Source organism: Prionailurus bengalensis, chromosome A1 (genome assembly GCF_016509475.1).
Source record: "Prionailurus bengalensis isolate Pbe53 chromosome A1, Fcat_Pben_1.1_paternal_pri, whole genome shotgun sequence".
In the NCBI taxonomy this organism is placed as follows: domain Eukaryota; kingdom Metazoa; phylum Chordata; class Mammalia; order Carnivora; family Felidae; genus Prionailurus; species Prionailurus bengalensis.
In genome coordinates this window covers 112,037,854-112,057,508 of record NC_057343.1, presented here as the reverse complement: position 1 = coordinate 112,057,508, position 19,655 = coordinate 112,037,854, and the positions used below count along the sequence as shown (strand labels likewise).

Here is a 19,655-nt window from a genome sequence, read left to right as displayed (position 1 = left end):
ACAAACTGAAGGAAGCCAAGTGCAGAAGCAAGGAAAACAGGTAGAATGCTATAGCAATCACCCAAGTAAGAGAGTAGTGGCATGGATCAGAATGTCAGGTTCAGAGTTGCCATAGGAAGGGTCAAAATGTAGATATCATGGAGCTAGAGCTGATTGTATTTAAGGACTAATTCAATGTCAAGTGGGACAGCAAGGGAGAAGTCATGAGTGTTGCTGAGATACTTGCGCGGACCAAGCAGAAAGACAAAGTTGCTGCGTACTAAGATAGGAAGCTTGAGGAGGAGTAGATGTGGGGGGAGAGTGGGAAATCAGGATATTAGGTATTCACATGGAGATGTACAGGAGGTAGTTGAAAATATGAGTCCAGGGTTCACCAAGGGAGTCATCAGTGTACAAAGGCTACTTAAAGCGATAAACGTGGATAAGATGGCTAGGGAATGAGTATACCTCATTATCCTTTAAGCACGTGAAATTAAATGTGTAGAAACCCAAGCTTATTTTTTAATGTTTATTTATTTTTGAGAGAGACAGCCAGACAGCATGAGCAGGGGATGCTCAGAGAGAGAGGGAGACACAAAATCGTAAGTAGGCTCCAGGCTCTGAGCTGTCAGCACAGAGCCCGATGCAGGGCTCGAACCCACAGACCATGAGATCACCATGACCTGAGCTGAAGTTGGACGCTTAACTGACTGAGCCACCCAGGTGCCCCTAGAAACTCAAACTTACTGCCTTTCCCTCCCCAAACCATTTGTCATCCCAACTTTCAGTCAGTAGGCTCAAAGTATCAATTATCTTCAATATCTCATTCTACACACCCAATAAAACACCAAATATCACCAATTTCACCTCTGTGATTCTTTTCAATTTTATCACCTCCTCAGAGTTCTGTCATGACTCCATATCAAAGTTATGTAGTTAGGGCATTTTAGAAAACCTTTAGAAATCTTCTTGCTTCTACCCTCTTTTCCCTTAAATCTGTTTTACTCATTGCTGCTAAGGTAATCTTCATAAAGCAGAATTCTGACCACATTATAAACATACACACTCATTTCTTAAAATCTTCAAAGGCTCTCAATTAAAATCTTAACTTTGAAACTAAATCTACAATCCACCCACATTCTGGACCCAACTCCATTTCAGAACCTACCTCCTACCACTTTTCTTCAACCTTTCATGACACCTACATACGCAGGCAAACTGGGCTCTTCACTTATTTCTCTAACACCTTGATCTTCCCATCTCTGAACCTTTCATCAGTCCCTAAACTAACCTAGAAAACAAGCCAGGGAAGAAGGCTAAAGGGCTGGAAGAGACTTAATTGTGAAGGGTCCTGAAGGCGGGCTGAAGAGTGTGACTTCATCTTGAAAGAACCAAAACAGACAAAAAGAGAGGAATGACATAATCTTTATTTAAGAAGTGTCACTCTGGCTGCAGTGTGAGGAATCTATTAGAAGGGCAAGATCACAGGAAAATAATCAATTTGAGGCAAGTGTAGCAGTCTGAGCACTAAATAATTAGGTCTGAATTAAGTCATAGAGAGCAGGAATGGAGAAAGGATATAGAATCGTATTGGGTTGAGACAGTTAAGAGAGAAAAATGAATCAAATAAGTACACTTGCAGGTTTCTGCTCTGGGTAGCCAAATGAACAGCCAATGCCTTCAAGAAGATTTAAAAGACGGCCCAGGAATTTTGTGTAGATGTAGAAATATTCTTTATCTTTATCCGGGTGATGTTTCCACAGTTTATGGATTTGCTAAATTTCAGCAAGCTCTACCCTTAAGCTTTGTCTATTTCCCTGAATGTTAATTATATGTCAATAAACTATTAAGGGTCAACTGGGTGGCTGAGTCAGTTAAGCCTCCAACTTCATTTCAGGTCATCATCTCACAGTTCATGAGTTCCAGCCACGCAGTTGGGCTCTGTGCTGACAGTTCAGAGCCTGGAGCCTGCTTTGAGTTCTGTGTCTCCCTCCCTTTAGGCCCCTCCCCCACTTGCACTCTGTCTCTCAAAAAATGAATAAACATTAAACAATTTTAACAAAAAATAAACTATTATTTATATCCCAGATAAAAAGGATCTTTTAGTAACTGCTAAATACAAAGCAAATAAATACTCATCGCTGAGATAAAAACCTCAAGGTCCCAAACCAGGTAACAATCTAAAGTTTTGAAGAGATATCCTAATTCTAGTAAGACCTCCCAATGCACAGCTTTAAAAGGACAGAAAAACACGTAACAAAGAAATATGAAATCTATCTGCAAAACAAATCTCCATGCAACAATTACCGTAGCCCACTAAAAGCCTAGTCATGTACAATGTTGTAGGTGATGTAAAAATATTGGTCTCCACGCTCCTTTCAACTGACTTGGGAAAATACCACACACAGAACTAAAATAGGCAGCAACAGGCGCCAAGCAAACGTGGCAAATGCGAACTGCAAGAAATTCAACTGGGATCACTGCTGCCAGAGCGATCACGGTGGGCTCCATGGAAATGGCGGGATGTGGTGCCCAATCACTGACGCCCTGGAGGGGTGGTCCCACTCCAGGGGCTGGAACCGGCGAAGGCAGTGCTGGGAACCCCGTGGCCGTCACCGCCCCAAATACAGACACTCCCTTGGCCGGGGTCCCCCAGCCCCTCTAGTGGCCGAGGTCAGCGCTGGCCGCACGTGGGGCCGCCCGGGGTCAGGCCTGGCCCCGCTGGCACCTCAACTCCCGCCTCTTTCCCCCACTTCAAGGAAACCGCCCGCCCGCTCGCCCTCTCAGCGCGCCGCCTCACCGTGACTCCCGGCCCATGCTGCCGGCCGCGGGAAAAGCGGCGCCCTTCGGGACAATGCGCAGGGTAACCGGACAAAAGAAGAGGCCGCGCCGCCCTCAGCTAGCCGAGCGAGGAGCAGCACTAAGAGAGAGCAGCAGCTCCAGCAGTGGCAGCCATCCGAGAGCAGCCAACGAAAACAGGACGTGCTGGCGCCGGTGGCAGAGAGAAGGGAAAAGCGGGCCGGAAGCTGCTATCTCTCCACAGCGACTCCTTTCGGCTGGAGGCCGCACAACGCCGGCCGCGCCGCAAGACGCGTCCTTTGCCGGGTTTTCCCTGCAAGCCTCGGAAAGTTCGTGAGGTAAAGGAAGGCTCTTTGGCTTTGCAGGCCCTGGGAGGGTCTTTCCTGCAAGGGCCACCGAGACGCCATAGGCATCCCCCAGTTGTCCCAGGACTTGTACTGCCGTCCCCCTTAACCTGCGCTAAGTGATGGTACAAACATCTCCATTCACATATTCATTCATACATTCATTTGTATGTATTGTTATGCGTGCTGTATGTCCTAGATCCGAGGAGCTTACAATATAGTGGATACAGACATAACTAAAACCACAAGTAGATATAAGAAAGAGATTACAGCAAAGGAGAGGGGTTCAAAAAGAGATCCCTGAAGATGTGACCTTTGAAGTAAGATGTGAAGACTGAGGAGTTAAGTTGGTGGAGAAGAGGATGAGAGCTAAAAATCTATTTGTAAGATTATAGTGGTTCTCAATATCGCCTGAGCTTGGAAGTTTCAAAAAAATACATGAATGGGGCACCTGGCTGGCTCACTGGGTGGAGCATGTGGCTCTTGATCTCCAGGTTGTGAGTTGGAGCCCATATTGGGCATAGAGATTACTTAAAAATAAAATCTTAAAAAAAAAAAAAATACATGGATGCATGAATACCATACCTAAATTCTGATTTGATAGGTCTGGAGTGCTTCTTGTGCATTTTTGAGCTTCTTTAGTGATTCTGAAGCACGCTCAAGGTTGAGAATGACTCACCTAGCATAAGCACTGTTTTAGCAGAAAGCTGTAATGCTAAAGTTTACGTGCCTCTTTACTTTTCTACTTTCTTATACCTAAGGATGACAGAAAAATTCTAGATTGTGACTGTGGCTGTTGACGCATGGATGTATACATTTGTCAAAACTCATTGAACTGTAAACCTTATTTTTTATTTTATTTTGAAGTTTATTTATTTTGAGAGAGACAGAGACAGTGCCAGTGCAGGAGGAGCAGAAAGAGACAGAGAATCCCAAGCAGGCTCCACACTGCCAGTGCAGAGCCCAACAGGGGACTCAGTCCCATGAACCTGAGATCATTACTTGAGCCAAAATCAAGAGTCAGGTGCTTAACCGACTGAGCCACCCAGCCACCCTTATTTTATTTTAATTTATTTTTCAGAGAGAGCGCACACAGGGAAGGGCAGAGAGAGGAAGACAGAGGATCTGAAGCAGGCTCCACATTGACAGCAGAGAGCTTGATGTGGGGCTCCAAGTCACGACCTGTGAGATCAGAAGCAGACACGACCGACTGAGCCACCCAAGCACCCCGGAACTGTAAACTTTAAACTTGCATATTTAGGTGCACCTGGGTGGCTCAGTCCATTAAGCATCCGACTCTTGGTTTCAGCAGGTATTCCAGCCACTCTACATTGCTTGTATGTGGGTAACAAGTGTGGGTTTCAGTCTAGGAAAAACAGAAAACCACTAGTGACTTAAACATGGAAACCCTGAGAAGGGGTCAGATCCTGGATGTATTTGAGGCAGCTCTCCAAACACTAACTGATAAAGTGGACGTGAACTGTGAGGGAAAGGAAGGCATAAAGAGGACTTTCAGGAGGTGCCTAGGTGGCTCAGTCGGTTAAGTGTCCAACTCTTGATACCGGCTCAGGTCATGATCTCACACTTGGATGGAGTCCCATGATAGGCTCTGCATGAACATGGAACCTGCTTGGGATTCTCTCCTCCCCTCCTCTCTCAAAATAAAAATTAAAAAAAAAGAGGACTCTCGGGTTTTGAACAGAACTACTGTGGGTCGTGGTGAACTTATAGAAACAAGAAAGGCATGGAAGCAGATTTGGCAGGGGAAGGGGAGGAAATCAGTGGATCTGCTACAGTAACATGTTGTTGGAGATGCCTACTAGACATCCAGGAGGTAATGGCCACATTAGGGGATACATGAGTGTAGAGTTCAAGGGAGAAATAGAGGTTGTCTGAGAGATAGGGGTCATAAGCATTTAATAATGGGGTATTTGAAGCCATGAAACTGGATGAGGCCATGCAGAAGTTAATGTTACAGCTGGAACAGATTTTTTAAATCATATACTTGAATTTCTTGATTTTAAGTGAGAAAACGGAGACTCAGGAAACAAACTTAATCCTAGGTCACTAATCTTTTTGGAATCTAAACTGGAACCAGAACCCATGCATCTGATACCCAGCCCAGAGCTCTTTTCAAGATAATGCATTTCTAAATCCCCTTTAAGAGAATATAATCATGTGACAATTCTGATGGCCTTTTTAAGTTCACAATATGTTTACGTTAAGTTCAAAGCAATTCTATGTCCCAGAAAAAATTCTTTTAACTATTAGGACAGGTAAAAGAAGTAATTACAGTCCAGTATGTCTCCAATACATCACTTTTAACAAAATGCCCTGGCTTCCCAAACAGATTTTGATTCTAAGTTCATTTTTTTAAGTATCGTAAGTAAGAGTTTTAAGTAATCTCTACACCCAACATGGGGCTTGAACTCACAACCCCAAGACCATGAGTCACATGTTCCTCTGACTGAGCCAGCCAGGCACACCTAATTAACCAGCTCTAAGTGTCTCATAACCCTCTTATTGTTTTTAGGACCAATGGTGGTGACACACATCCATTTATACAACTAATCTGGTCGAAGATGTCACTTTTCCATCTAGTTTTTACTCATATACATTTTGAGTCCTTGAAATTTCTGAAGTAAAAAATTCTTCATGATTCCCAACACTAAGAAACTACCATTTCTGTTTGACACTACTCAACAAACTTAAGCAAATAGTAAGGGAGATGCCAACTGGCTGAATAAAAAAAATGGCACTAACAGACACAGACATCTTATAGCCAACTCTTCCCTCTGAAATAAAGTTGATAATGATCTATAATTATTAAAGCTTGGCATGTGTCAACCGACTGAATGGGGCTTTTTTTTTTTTTTTTTAAAGACACAAAAGAAGTTAACACGTACAATTGAAGACCACTAGTGTCTTCCTAGGGATTGGGAGGAAGATGACAAATCCGAGGATGCTTTTTAATCTTCTTGATTCTAGATTCATTATGGAATCAGGAAGAACATGTGGTCATCATCTTATCCTAAGTCAGGGGATACACTTAAATTACTATACTTATTCTCTATTATTCTAGTTCAAAGTAAAATGACAAAAAATGAAGACTTTGGGAGTAATGAAAAAAAAAAGGTGTATTTTTAGCGGTGCCTGAGTCAGAGGGGCGTGCATCTCTTGATCTTGAAGTCATGAGCTCAAGCCCCACACTGGATATAGTGATTACTTAAATAAATAAAACTTTTTTTTAAAAAAAAAGATATATATGCTTTTAATTAATATATATCCTTTCACAAGGATTAATCAAATAGACCATACAAAAATCTTTAAGGAAATGTGATAAGAAGCAAAATTAACACCTAATGTTTTATAACCTTCCAAATATGAGTTACCAAGTTAGTTAAAAGGGTATCTATGATAGTGGGTTGCATACCGCAGTCAATTTTCAAATTTCATTTTTATACATACTAATCATGCTGTTCTAGTTTGCTTTAAAACCTTAGTTGTAGAAAATGAAAACTCAAAAGTGAAAATTTCCAATTCTGAGTTTGGTAATAAAAAAATTTTCATTAGTAAAAATTAAAATAAATATCCTCATAAATACCTTCTAAGTTCACATGTATGAATGTTAATCACTTCATCTATTACTCCATATTTAGGCTGAAGTAAAAATTCAGATACTCAACAAGATAAAATTGGCTACCTTATTCAGCTCTTATAAGTTAAAACGTGCAGACTTAACATTAGACAATTCAGTTTCTTTCATTTTATTTTTAAGACAGCTCCATTTCTCAGGACAGAACAACACAAATACAAGTCGCAGCCTTTGGGGCTGGCTGAGACCGTGTGCATCTGCTCTCCTAAAAGCAGTAGCTCGGCTCCCAAAAGAGGAATTACAAATCTTAGAAGTTAGGGAAAGGTACAGACTAGGGATTCTAATCAAACAATAAAAGTCAATTAGTGACCATGGTAGTATATTCTTCACATCAGTATTAATACAAACTCAACACTTTTAAATCAGGGAACCTGCCATTCCATTCCTAATCAAATGATTTTACAACCCTATAAAGTAAAAGAATGACATAAAGGTGTAAACTGATTTGCCTCTTTTAGAGACACTGCAATATAGATGAGAAGTTGCTTTTTTATAAGCTTCTCCTTCTGTGTTCTCCAAGCTTCATGGTACTTCAGAGCCCCAGTAATTGAGGAGTTCATGACAAAAGATAAAAGTGAAAAAGTAGACACAGAGATCTGTGAAAACTTCTCCCATTTTACTATAGGTATCCATCGATCGATTTATCACTTCAGCAGGAATTCCAGATAATAGAAGTGCAGCTGTTAGTACTGTTGTCTTTATCTTCTTTTCACCCTGTACACAGAAAGACTTAAATAAATCTTACAGCTTTCAGAAGACTACTTAAGCTCTATACATACATGATCAGTGCTGCTATTTTTGCCGAAATGATTCAAAACTATTACTGAAGTTTCAATACATCAATCAGTAATATATCAACCAACATTTACTAAGCATATAATGTGTAAAGCATATAATGCCTATCACTAGGCAATAATGGGAAAGACACCATTCATGCTATCAAAAGTGAAAAAAAAAAGCCTTAGAGGCAAGGCAAAAATAACAATTTAAGATATATACAACCGCACAAGACAAAAACAGGAAAAAACATTACTACACAGGACATAAATAACTGCTAAATGAATGGCATGGATAATGTATAGCATAGTGGCTCAAAGAAGATAGAAATTAGTCCACGGTTATATGCATAAAGAAAGCACAGTGAAGATCTTATTTCAAAAGGAAGTAGAATTGGAAATTGAAAACAGGCCTTCAAGAATGAGCAAGATTTAGCTCGATAAAAATGAGAGGAGAAATCTCATTGTAAGATAAGTCTCACAACAACAAAAGCCTGAAGAGTGACGGCCATACTAAAGGACAGAGTTATTCGTGACAGAATCATCACAACATTCTGTAGAGCCCTATCTGCCTTGCAAAGGAATTCACACTTGTTACGCATGCAGTAGGATATCATGGAACATGTATCCCCTGATAAAATGTTCTCATCTAATTTTTAGATTCAAGGCTGAATTTTTTTTTTAAAGAGTACTATTATCTTTTTTTTTTAATCTTAATTTTTGAGAGAGAGAGTGAGAGAGAGAGAGAGGTCAGGGGAGGAGCAGAGAGAGAGGGAGACATAGAATTCGAAGCAGACTCCAGGCTCTGCACTGTCAGCACAAAGGCCAATGCAGGGCTCCAACTCACAAACCATGATATCATGACATGAGCCGAAGTCGGATGCTTAACCGACTGAGCCACCCAGGTGACCCAAGGCTGAATTTTTATTTATCAATTTGGTTATCAACAAACCCAGTCACATGATTAAAAAACTTTTTAAATATAAAAAGCAAAGGTTACCCAAGAGAAAATAGAGCCTATGTCTACAAAAGGATTCATAGACATTGTCAGCTGCTTTAGACATAATAACCAAAAATTGGAAACAAGATGACCATCAAGAGGAGATGAGATCAACAAATGCACACAGTCATACAATGGAATATTACTAAGAAAAAAAAAGGGGGTGTGGCTGGCCTGATACACTCAAAAACGTGGATGAAACTCAAAATTATGCAGGATAAAAGAAGCCTTGCACAAAAAAGTATGTACAAGAATGATTCCATATATATGAAATACTAAAACAGGAGCAGCGGGCTGGCTCTTGATCTCGGGGTTTTGAGTTTGAGCCCCACGCTGGGTATAGAGATTACTTAAAGATAAAATACTTAGGGGCACCTGGGTGGCTCAGTCGGTTAAGCATCCGACTCTTGATCTCAGTGCAGGTCATGATCTCCTACTTCATAAGCTGGAGCCTCACAAAAGGCTCTGCACTGATGAGGCAGAGCCTGCTTGGGATTCTGTGTCTCTCTTCTCTCTGCCCCTTCCCCACTTGTGCGCACTCTCTCTCTCAAAATAAATAAACAAAAAAAAATTTTTTTAATAAATGAAATCTTAAAAAAAAAAAGGAAAGAAAGAAGTACTAAAATAGGCAAAAACTAATCTATGGTGGGAAAAAAACCATCAGACCCTCTGGGTGTAAGGGGCTGAAAGCTGACTGAAAAGGGACACAGTGGAAATTCCTAACAGTCATGTTCTAAACCTTTAAAGGATTTGGGACTCACAGGCTAACAAAACTCACTAAATATTTGAGCATTTTACTGTGTGAAAATTTTACCTTAATGAAAACAAGAATAACCATAAACAACCACTGAATTGTAGTTAATGACACCTGACCAGAACATGTAGGGGTAAAGCATACTGATGTCAACATCTACAACATACTTTGAAACTCATCAAGGAAAAAAAAAAGATGGACTGAAAATGGATAAATTGCATAAATCATGATAATATAACAAAATGTTACTTGTAGAATTTAGGTAGTAAGTAGAAATGGGTGCTCACTGTACACTTCTTTAAACATTTCTGTTTAAAAACTGTTCCAGGGGCGCCTGGATGGCTCAGTCGGTTGAGCATCTGACTTCGGCTCAGGTCATGATCTCACAGCTTGTGAGTTCAAGCCTGGCATTGGGCTCTGCGCTGACAGCTCAGAGCCCGGAACCTGCTTCAGATTCTGTGTCTCCCTCTCTCTCTGCCCCAAACCACTGACATTCTGTCTCTGTCTCTCTCAAAAATAAACATTAAAAAAAGAATTTTTTCTTAAGTGTTCCTACAAAGGGCACCTGGCTGGCTCAGTCGGTAGAGCATGTTATTCTGGATCTCGGGGTTGTAAATTCAAGCCCCATGCTGGGTGTAGAGGTTACTTAAAAATAAAATCTCTAAAAAAAAAAGGTGCCTGGGTGGCTCAGTTGGTTAAGCTCTTGGTTTTAGCTCACATCATGATCTCATGGTTCGTGGCTTTGGCCCTGTGACAGGCTCTGCGCTGGCAGCATGGAGCTTGCTTGGGATTTTCTGTCTCCCTCTCTCTCTGCCCTTCCCCCACTCACTTCTGTTCACATGCACTCTCTCTCTCAAAAATAAGTGATAAACATGTAAAAAAAAAAAAGGGAAGGAAGGAAGGGAGGGAGGGAGGGAGGGAGGGAGGGAGGGAGGGAGGAAGGAAGGAAGGAAGGAAGGAAGGAAGGAAGGAAGGAAGGAAGAGAGGGAAAGAAAATAAAATGAAACAAAGGGGTACCTGGCTGGCTCAGCTGCTAATGCATGTGACTCTAGATCTCAGGGTGGTAAGTTCAACCCCATGTAGGTGTGGAGATTACTTTAAAAAATTGTTTTTTATCTTAAAAAGAAAAGTTACAGGGGCACCTGGGTGGCTCAGTTGGTTAAGTGTCCAACTCTTGATTTCAGGATCTCATGGTTTATGAGATCGAGCCTGGAGTCGGGCTCTGCACTGACAGCTTGGAGCTGCTTGGGATTCTCTTTCTCTCTCTCTCTCTCAAAATAAATACACTTAAAAAAAAAAAAAAGACACATCCATAAAAAAATGTTTTGTTGAGAAAAAAGTACAAAGTATACAGTAATCTCCCTTCCTTTTCTCTCCCCCATTTACCTAGTAACCCCCACACATTCCTATCACAAATAACTGCTGTTAATAGTTTCATGTAATATTTTTCCAGAGTTTATGGGATTCCTGGCTGGCTCAGATTGTGCGAATCTTATGATCAGGGTTGTAGGTTTGAGCCCTATGCTGGGTATAGAGATTACTTAAAACTAAAATCTTTTTTTTTTTTTTTTTTTTAATTTTTTTTTTTTCAACGTTTATTTATTTTGGGGACAGAGAGACAGAGCATGAACGGGGAGGGGCAGAGAGAGAGGGAGACACAGAATCGGAAACAGGCTCCAGGCTCCGAGCCATCAGCCCAGAGCCCGACGCGGGGCTCGAACTCACGGACCGCGAGATCGTGACCTGGCTGAAGTCGGACGCTTAACCGACTGCGCCACCCAGGCGCCCCAAAACTAAAATCTCAAAAAAAAAAAAAAAAAAATCACAAAACTTCCAGTTTCTTCACACATACACAAGCAAAATCAAATATATATTATTCTCCTTTTTATGAAAAAAGCAATATACTATAGATCCTATGCTGCATTTTGTTTTCTTCTTAGTATTTCTTGGCGAGCTTACTATTATCTATACATCAGAGCTTCATCATTCTGAATGGATATGCCATAATTTAGTGAGTCATTTTATTTTTTTTTTAATATTTAAAACATTTTTGGGGTGCTTGGGTGGTTCAGTCGGTTGAGCGACCAACTTCAGCTCAGGTCATGATCTCACAGTTTGTGAGTTCAAGCCCCGAGTCGGGCTCTGTGCTGACAACTCAGAGCTTGGAGCCTGCTTGGGATTCTGTGCCTCCCTCACTCTCTGCCCCTCCCCCACTCATGTTCTGTCTCTCAGAAATAAACATTAAAAAAAAATTTTTTTTAAAGAACATTTTTATTTTAAGTAGACGCCACACCCAACATGAGGCTCAAACTCTCGGCCCAGAGATTAAGAGTCATATACTCTATTGACAGAGCCAGCCAGGCGCCCCTAATAGGTCATTTATTAGTAGACATCTTCGTTGTTTCCAAACTTTGCTATTGTAAAACTATAATCAGTGTTTAAAGAATTAATTTCTAAACAGACACTTTAATTAATTACTTTTCTTGGGGGGGAGAGGTCAATAAATATACATCTATATAATCAAAAAAACTAAATAAATTTTAAAATAAAATAAAATTACATTTCTTTCTTCTCTCTCTTACTTTATATATATGGCCTATTTGACTCTTCATAAATATAAATGTTTCAAACCCCATTCAAAATACACATGAGGGGGTGCCTAGGTGGCTCAGTTGGTTAAGCTACCAACTTCCGTTCAGGGCATGATCTCGCATTTCGTTGAGTTCCAGCCCCAAGTCAGGCTCTGTACTGACAGCTCAGAGCCTGGAGTCTGCTTTGGATTCTGTGTGTGTGTCTCTCTCTCCCCCCCTCCCCCACTCATGCTCTGTCTCCCTCTCTCTCTCAAAAAATAAACACAAATAATAAATAATAATAACAAATAACTAAGCAAATGACCAAGTACCTGTTTTTCAGTAAAAAACTCATACAAAACTCAATCACATAAGTGAGGTTATTTTCTCCACCACTCAAGTCCCATAAAACTGTGTATACATTTGTAAGTAAGCCAACTAGGTAAACATGAACACTCTACATGATTCTGTAATGCAGTTTTGGCCAACTATTTCTTGAAAATACCAGGCCCTTGACATTAAGATAAACAGCACTGCTGTTAAGCATCTAGAAAGGAGCACAGTAAGATAAATGGCCCCCTCTTAAAATTAATTTCCTTTATTACAGACAATGCATCACTACATTCACTAAGTAATTAAACTCAATACTTTCTCAGACAAGTACTATTCAAATTCTGTAGTTAAGTTTTTCCACCAGTCTATGGTAGATTGACATATTTGTAAAATATGATAAAAATGTTATGGCAATTTCAAATTGCTAACAAGTTTCTAATCACTCCCTCCTGAACTTAACTCATTATAAATAGAAATGAAAGTTTTAAGATCAGCATTGGTGGGACAATGACACTCTTAGTAACACTGATTCAGACCATGAGTATGACTAATTTTTTTTAAGCTCTTAGAATTATCTAATCATTAATCGGTCTAAACACATCACCCCAATTTAGAAAAAATTTTAATTTACCTTAGGAAAGTATTTGTATAGTCCCATGTATGCAAGTTGTAAAGTAAGAAACGGAGCAAATATGGACTGTGAAGACAGAAGATAAAGTTATGTATTTCCAACATTATCATTCAAATCACAACAAATCAAACTAAACTAACAGCAGCTGTAAAATTCCAAGCAAAAACATGGTAAAAAAAAAAAAAAAAAAAAACCCCAACAACTTAATTTTAGTGGCTGAGAGCAGTCTTGTTTCTGCAGAAGGGTGAAAAAACTAAAGGGACTAGATTTCCTTATTATAAAACTTATAATTAAGTTTATAAATAAGTTTATAATTAAGCTTATAATTAAGTCCTTATTAAAAAACATGCTTCTCAAGTCACATTATTTTGATGTCCCCCAAAATGTCTTCTCTCACAAAAATTTACTCTTTAAATGATTTAGAGTATTCAATGGTGATAGATGTCTAACACATTATGCAGTAACATCTCTCTCACCAAGAAGTAACTAACTGACAATTTCGAAGCACACATAAAGGCCCAGTACTCAAAAGATAACATGCATTCCCAGACTCTGGGGCAAGAAGTTGACTTATTAACTCTATCTCTGGCATCGAAATGACAAGCTACTCTTGTTATAGATAAAATGGCATGGTTTTCTTGCTTCTCACACAATATAATCAGAAAGATCAAAACAATAATTAATTTACATTTATTCCTAAACGTAAAAATATTATGGAGTGAACAAGCAAACAAACATCACCAGATGGAAGTACTTAGAAATAGCAGCTGAAAATCTCATAGCAAAAAAAACCCAGAAAACCAAAAAAACCTCACACAAAAATGAGGCATAAAAATAGGACCTAACTTTCAAATCATAAAAACACAGAGCCCTCTCAATAACAGAAAGCAGCTACACATCTCACTAAATGCTGAAAGCTAGGACAATTTAACATCAGAAAAAAGTCTGTACAACAGATTCTCACTTAAGAAAAAATGCATAAAACTGCTTTTAAGAAAGGTTTTTGCCGAGTAACCTAAACTTTCATAATCTGAAAAATTTGCTTATGTACCTGGTACCTGGTAGATATTCTTTAAATGTCTAGTGAATGGAAATACTTCGAAGAGCAAGACACTAAACTATGAGCTATGGCTTTCTTCAATTCTCCTGGCACGTTCTGGTAAAATAAAGACGAACTGCCATTATGATGATACTACCACATTATAAAATGCTGAGGTGCTTTCTGAACGACAGGAAAATTATGTGGTTCAGGATTATATTAAATTAAAGCTCCTGTTCAGGACCACAGCAACTGCATTTTAAGGTTTCAAATTATTTGAAGAGTGGTAATTAATCTATAGTACATGTAGATACTTTACCCTTTGGCTTTGGAAAGCAACTGCCCAGCTGTCACTTAGCGATGTGACCTTGGGCAAATGACTTAACCCCTGAGGCTTCATTCCTCCATCTATAAAACAGAGTTCAATGATACCTAGTTCAGGAGGATGAGGTTAAATGAATTAATACATGTAAAGCACTTAGAATGCTGCCTAGAATACAGAAAGAGTTAAGCAATTATTACTGGGCTCTGTATTTAACCAGGACATTTCATCTATATCTAGGTGAACAGTTTATACTATATCCCCAAACAGCCACATGAATCTGGTAAACAGTAATATTGGCAATCAGTCCCACAGATTAATAGTCCTCATCACATAACCAATTTGCATTTTCCATTATGTTTCTTACCAAGTACTTGCAAACAAAAGCTCTGACTCCAAAGGCAAGAAGAGCACATCCCACCAATCTAAATATTCGAAAAGAGTCAAATTCTTCCGCTGTATTTCCATCTTCTTGATTGGGTTTCTCACTAATCAGCTGTTTCCGTAGCTTCATTGCTTCTTCAAATCTGGAGAGGTACTGTTCGAGGCCATGGCGAGAACCCCTCTGGACAGTGTCTGCTGTCAGGTCCCCTCTGTTCCGCTGCCGGAGCTCAAGGTTTACATCATTACTGCACTCAGGTGGTTTAATGAAAGAGTCCAACCTGTCTCCCAGCTGAGTCCCCTTTACCTCGGCCACATCACTTTGCTGGTCAGTAGTTCCTGTACCAACAGAATCGCCCAGCACTACTCGCTTTGAAACTGAAGGGATGGTGAGAGAGTTCAGTTTGTCACTGTCCTGCTTTGATTTTGTTTGACCTTCTTCTTCTGAGAAGAGAAATTTAGAAGCCTTATGTAGTGTATACTGGCAAACACCTTTCACGTTAAGATTAAAAAATATGCTGCTACTGGTAGAACTCTGCAGTGTCTGAATCTAAATACTGGTTCCACATGAAAAAATAAACTAGTTCCTTCCTCTACACGCTCAAAATACATCACTCCAGAAGAGTTTTCCTGCAAAGGACATAATCCAAATTTGGGGAGTAGAAGACTAGCAGACAAATTGGGAAAGATGGTCATGGATGAAGCAAGCCAAAAAGACCAGGTTTTCATGGATAATGTATCCCAGAAGTATGACTGCACTGCCTGCTCTAGCCTATCTGGTTAAAAATATAAAATGATTAAAGCTCTTTAAAACCTGTATTTTAATATTACAATTCTGAATCCAGAGTCCTGTCAGCATAGGGTGTGGCATATCCTACAGCTACTGTTTACGTAATCCTCCCACTGTAGTGCTGGAGCCATTAGTAGGTACTTAAGCAGTTTTAGGATGCTTTTCGGGTTTAAATACAAAATAAAGCCTTTAGTGACAGAATGTTCAAAGCAAAAGAACAAAATACAGAATGTACCTCGAGAAGGATAACAAATACATGTCTTGGGAAAGAATAAATACCCTGCTTTTAATTATTAAAGGGAGAAATGTGTTTTCTAGCTGCTGTTCTAGATGAATTTGAAAAAGCGCTTCTTACCTTTCCTACTAGTTCTGGCTGCAAACCTGTGAACTATCTAAAAGTTCAGAGCTGTCTATCTAAAGCCCCGCAGAAATCACAAAGATTTAAGTAGCTTGCGAACAGTGACTAAGCGTCAATTACTACAGGCACTGAATGGAAACTTAGAGAACACTAGCTCATATTAAGTGTTCCATAAATAATCACATGAAAAAAAATTTTTAGGAACTCACTGTACATGCATTGGGGGAGAAATTAGGAACTCTCTTTAGGGTTAAATGCAGTTCCTGACATCAATCTCAGCACACTAAGAGAGAAGACCTCTGGTGGGCACGACCCACTTGTTAGGGTACAAAGAATGGTCGCTCCAAATTTATTCTCCTGTTGTTGAAAGCCTGCAGATGACAGTGTTGAGGACACTGAACACAGACACTACGATATGACCGTAAGGGTCCTAGATCCACGTAGGAAGGACTAGGGGGGCAGTTCAGTAAGCACAAGCTCCCCTGTGCCGACAGAGTAACAGCGAAAAGCAAAAGAAGGAAGATAGATACTAGGGAAGGCACTAGAAGGGAAAGCATCTGGAACGGAAAAAAAGCCAAGTATTCTTCCTGAAGAGCACAAGAGAGCAATGTAACCGGGGCGGAAAATGTGCGCCCTTCAAAAGAGGGGAGGGCGTGGGGAAAGAAGGGGAACAAGGGGCTGTCTAGCATAACTGGGCAGAGGGCACCATGCCATAGGGCTCAGGAGCCAAGGTTTCACAACCTGGGGCGGGAACAGGGAAAATCTGAGAGCGAAACCTACGGAAAACTGAAGACAGGTACTAGAAACGTCCAGAGATTAAGAAGTGAGAACTTGAGACATCACCTAAAAAGCAGGGACAGAGGGGAGGTCAGAGAGCAGATCTTTGTCAAAAAGATCAGCCGGGCGTTGGAGAGAAAGCAAGAACGATCCTCAAGACTCAAAGAGGTGGGCGGGAGCTGAAGGGAGATGGGAGGTTCTCACCTGCGCCACTCCCGGGCCTGTGAAAGCCCATGATCCGGTTGATGCGCTGTTCCGAGTTCATAAGCAGCTTCCTCCGCCGCAGCTCGGCCCGACGCTGGGAAGCCGACAGGCCTGAGCCCGCTGGAGCCCCCGGCCGGTCCCCGCTATCTGTCGCTACGGTCACAGGCTCCATCTCCCCCTCCAAAGGTAGGGAAGGATGAAGGTGGTACTGCAGGTAGCAGAGGCAGCGCAGATGACTTCAGGCCAGGCCGCAGGGCGCGAGCCCCCCCCCCTCCCCCGCCTCCCCCGCCGTAGGCCCGCCCCTCCAGAACGCCAAGCCGGAGAGGCTGGCTAAGCATGCGCGCCACCCGACCGGACAAAGCGCGAGTCTCGCGCCACCATTTTGAATGAGGGCAGAGTGGGCCGCCCTAGTTCCTCCTGCCTGTTTTAACTACCAATGTTCCTCTCCTCCGTCCACAGGGTTCTCTGATCTTCACGAGGACATGAAGAAAAGCGAACCCCCAAACTAACGAGCGGTAAAGGAGTACAGATGAGGCCCAGATGTAGCTTAGGCTTGTGCCCAAAAGCAAAATGGAGGTTGCTGCGGCAGGCACTTGTTTCCAATGACCTTCTGCGACCTCGCTTATAGATTACGGAAATACGTAACTCGAGGAGCGACGCTTTGGGGAGAGTTGCTTTTAGGTTTTGTTTTTGTGGCTGAGACTTTCTCCTTAATGGTCTTTTTTCCCCAAGTATATACCTGTCGTGTTCCAGGCCTTGTTCACATCTTCCTTCAAGGCTTACCTAGTGATGCTTGTCCTGTCCATTCTGTTTAAATTGCCACCCTTCTCAACACTCCGTAACGTTCTCCTTATTGTTTTTTCTTAACACTTGTAACTGATTCGCAAGATAAATGTACTTACTTTGTTTATGTCTGTTTCTCACCAGCTAGAATGTAGGCTCCAGCATTGTATATTGTTCGCAACTGCAACTTCTGGAACAATGTGAGCGCTCAGCGGGGCCCACTTACCTTAAAGCAGTGTTGAGGTCCACAATAGTATTAGGAGCCTGAGAAAATGTTTTAATTTTAATTTATTTTAAAGTCAGAAGAAAAGCATAATAATTAATATATAATAATCTGACCTGGATTATAGTCATCCTTTGCTAACACAGTCCTAAAATACGATTTAATAATGCCTGTATGGAGGAAGGAGCCCATGAAAGAAAAGTGTGTAGGGCATACAAAAGTCATAACGCAGCCCTGCATTTGGTATGCAACTGTTAATCATAAAGATAAAGGGAATGAGTAAAAGAACGAAGGAATCGAATCATCTGTCAACGCTTGCTGAGGAGGCCTTGTGGCCAATTCACACCTGAGGCTCCAGAGGGTGAGGCTATCTAGTGGGTCCCCTGCAATGAAACCAGAATGAGTCAAACTCATAGTCAAAATTAGGAAGCAGGTGAAATCCTCCCTAAACAGAAAGTAATGAAATACTGTATTTAACCATTAGTCACCTGACTCTGTTCCAAACAGATAAGAAGTTTAAGAAAAAAAGTGTAAAAAAAAATCTAACAATTTATCTTTTGGATTCAATAACATGAGGAGCTGAGGTATAAACATGGATTTTGGGGTGTTTGGACAGCTGAGTGGGTTAAGCATGGGACTCTTTTGGTTTTTGTTTGCTTGTTTTTTGAGAGAGAGCGCAAGCACTCAAGCCGGGAAGATAAGAGAAAGAAGGAGACAGAAACTGGAAACTGAAGCAGATTCCAGGCTCTTGAACTGTCAGCAGAGAGCCCAACACAGGGCTCAAACTCAGGAAGCACAAAATCATGACCCGAGCCAAAGTTCTAGGCTTAACCAACTGAGCCACCCAGGTGCCCTAGGACTCTTGCTTTCAGCTCAAGTTGTGATCTCATGGTTCTGGAGATTGAACCCCCTCCTTGGGCTCTGTGCTCACTTCGCAAAGCCTGCCTGGGATTCTCTCTGTCCCTCTCTGCCCCTCCCCTGCTGGCATCCATGCTCTCTTTCTCTCTCAAAATAAATAAACATTTATTTATTTGTTTGTTTGTTTGTTTAGAAATAGGAGTGCCTGGGTGGCTTAGTCAGTTGAGCATCTGACTTCAGCTCAGGTCATGATCTTGCGGTTCAAGAGTTCAAGCCTCACATTGGGCTCAGTGCTGTCAGCGTAGCACCTGCTTCAGATCCTCTGCTCACCCCCTCTCTTTGCCCCTCCCCCACTCACACTCTCTCAAAAATAAATAAACATTAAAAAATAAAAATATAAATAAATGCGGATTTTCTCCCTTGATGGAATGAAAGCTAAGTCCCAAGGACATGCCCTGGTTAATAATTATAAAGCATTAGAAACGGTTCCCCTGCCTTTGTGTACAGACCTATATCTGAGTCCCCAATAGTGTCTTTAAAAAATTCTAAAACCGAAGTAATTGTTAAGTATAATAAATGTGCAGAACTTAATGAAGTATAATTCTGATAAATTGAAACCAAATACAATTCTAGGATAAACAATATTTTTTTCACTTAAGAAGGCCTATAGAAAGCCAAATAAAAAATTTGTCTCCTTAGATGCATGATGGCCCCTTTAGTTAGATAAGAATTAGAAATGTGAAGATTTTATGTCACATACTTTCTCATTCCTGAGGAACTATTTATCTATGGGTTTCTGCAGTTTATTTATTAAACTTCCTAGTACTTGCCAGTGGTATAAGTGATTCTTTGACAAATGATGTGCATACTTAAGATTTTTTTTATTTATTCTTGAGACAGAGAGAGAGTGGGGGAAGGGCAGAGAGCAAGGGAGACAGAATGCCAAGCAGGCTCCTTGCTGTCAGTGCAGAGCCTGACATGGAGGTTGAACTCAGGAATGCAGAGATCATGACCCGAGCTGAAATCAAAAGTCGGAAACAGGGTACCTAGATGGCTCAGTGCCTGGGTGGCTCAGCCAG

At 40.9% G+C, this 19,655-nt stretch overlaps 2 protein-coding genes across 3 annotated transcripts in view; both read right to left on the bottom strand.

Annotated features, from left to right (window-relative positions):
- The window catches only part of DDX46 (DEAD-box helicase 46), a 71,384-nt gene extending 68,414 nt beyond the window's left edge, over positions 1–2,970 (bottom strand). For both annotated transcript variants that reach the window (XM_043588134.1, XM_043588143.1), the window contains exon 1: positions 2,780–2,970. In XM_043588134.1, coding sequence (XP_043444069.1) covers positions 2,780–2,796 — 17 coding nt within the window. In that variant the 5' untranslated portion in view covers positions 2,797–2,970. The remainder of the gene's footprint in view (positions 1–2,779) is intronic.
- A 3,903-nt stretch (positions 2,971–6,873) lies between these two features.
- On the bottom strand, positions 6,874–17,023 carry CAMLG (calcium modulating ligand). Its single transcript, XM_043588122.1, has 4 exons — positions 16,713–17,023; positions 14,570–15,027; positions 12,842–12,907; positions 6,874–7,491 (listed from the first exon to the last, which is right to left on the bottom strand). The coding sequence occupies exons 1-4, from the start codon at positions 16,882–16,884 to the stop codon at positions 7,300–7,302; spliced, it is 888 nt and encodes a 295-aa protein (XP_043444057.1). The 5' UTR covers positions 16,885–17,023; the 3' UTR covers positions 6,874–7,299.
- Positions 17,024–19,655: the final 2,632 nt, after the last annotated feature.

What these genes read in the sequence shown, in the direction of transcription:
- CAMLG (XM_043588122.1), bottom strand. Translation starts at nt 16,884, where the DNA reads ATGGAGCCTGTGACCGTAGCGACAGATAGCGGGGACCGGCCGGGGGCT. An exon ending in CAGGCCCGGGAGTGGCGCAG is followed by an intron (nt 15,028 to 16,712) that starts GTGAGAACCTCC and finishes TTCTCTTCTCAG; the next exon opens with AAGAAGAAGGTCAAACAAAA. An exon ending in TATACAAATACTTTCCTAAG is followed by an intron (nt 7,492 to 12,841) that starts GTAAATTAAAAT and finishes TTCTGTGTACAG; the next exon opens with GGTGAAAAGAAGATAAAGAC.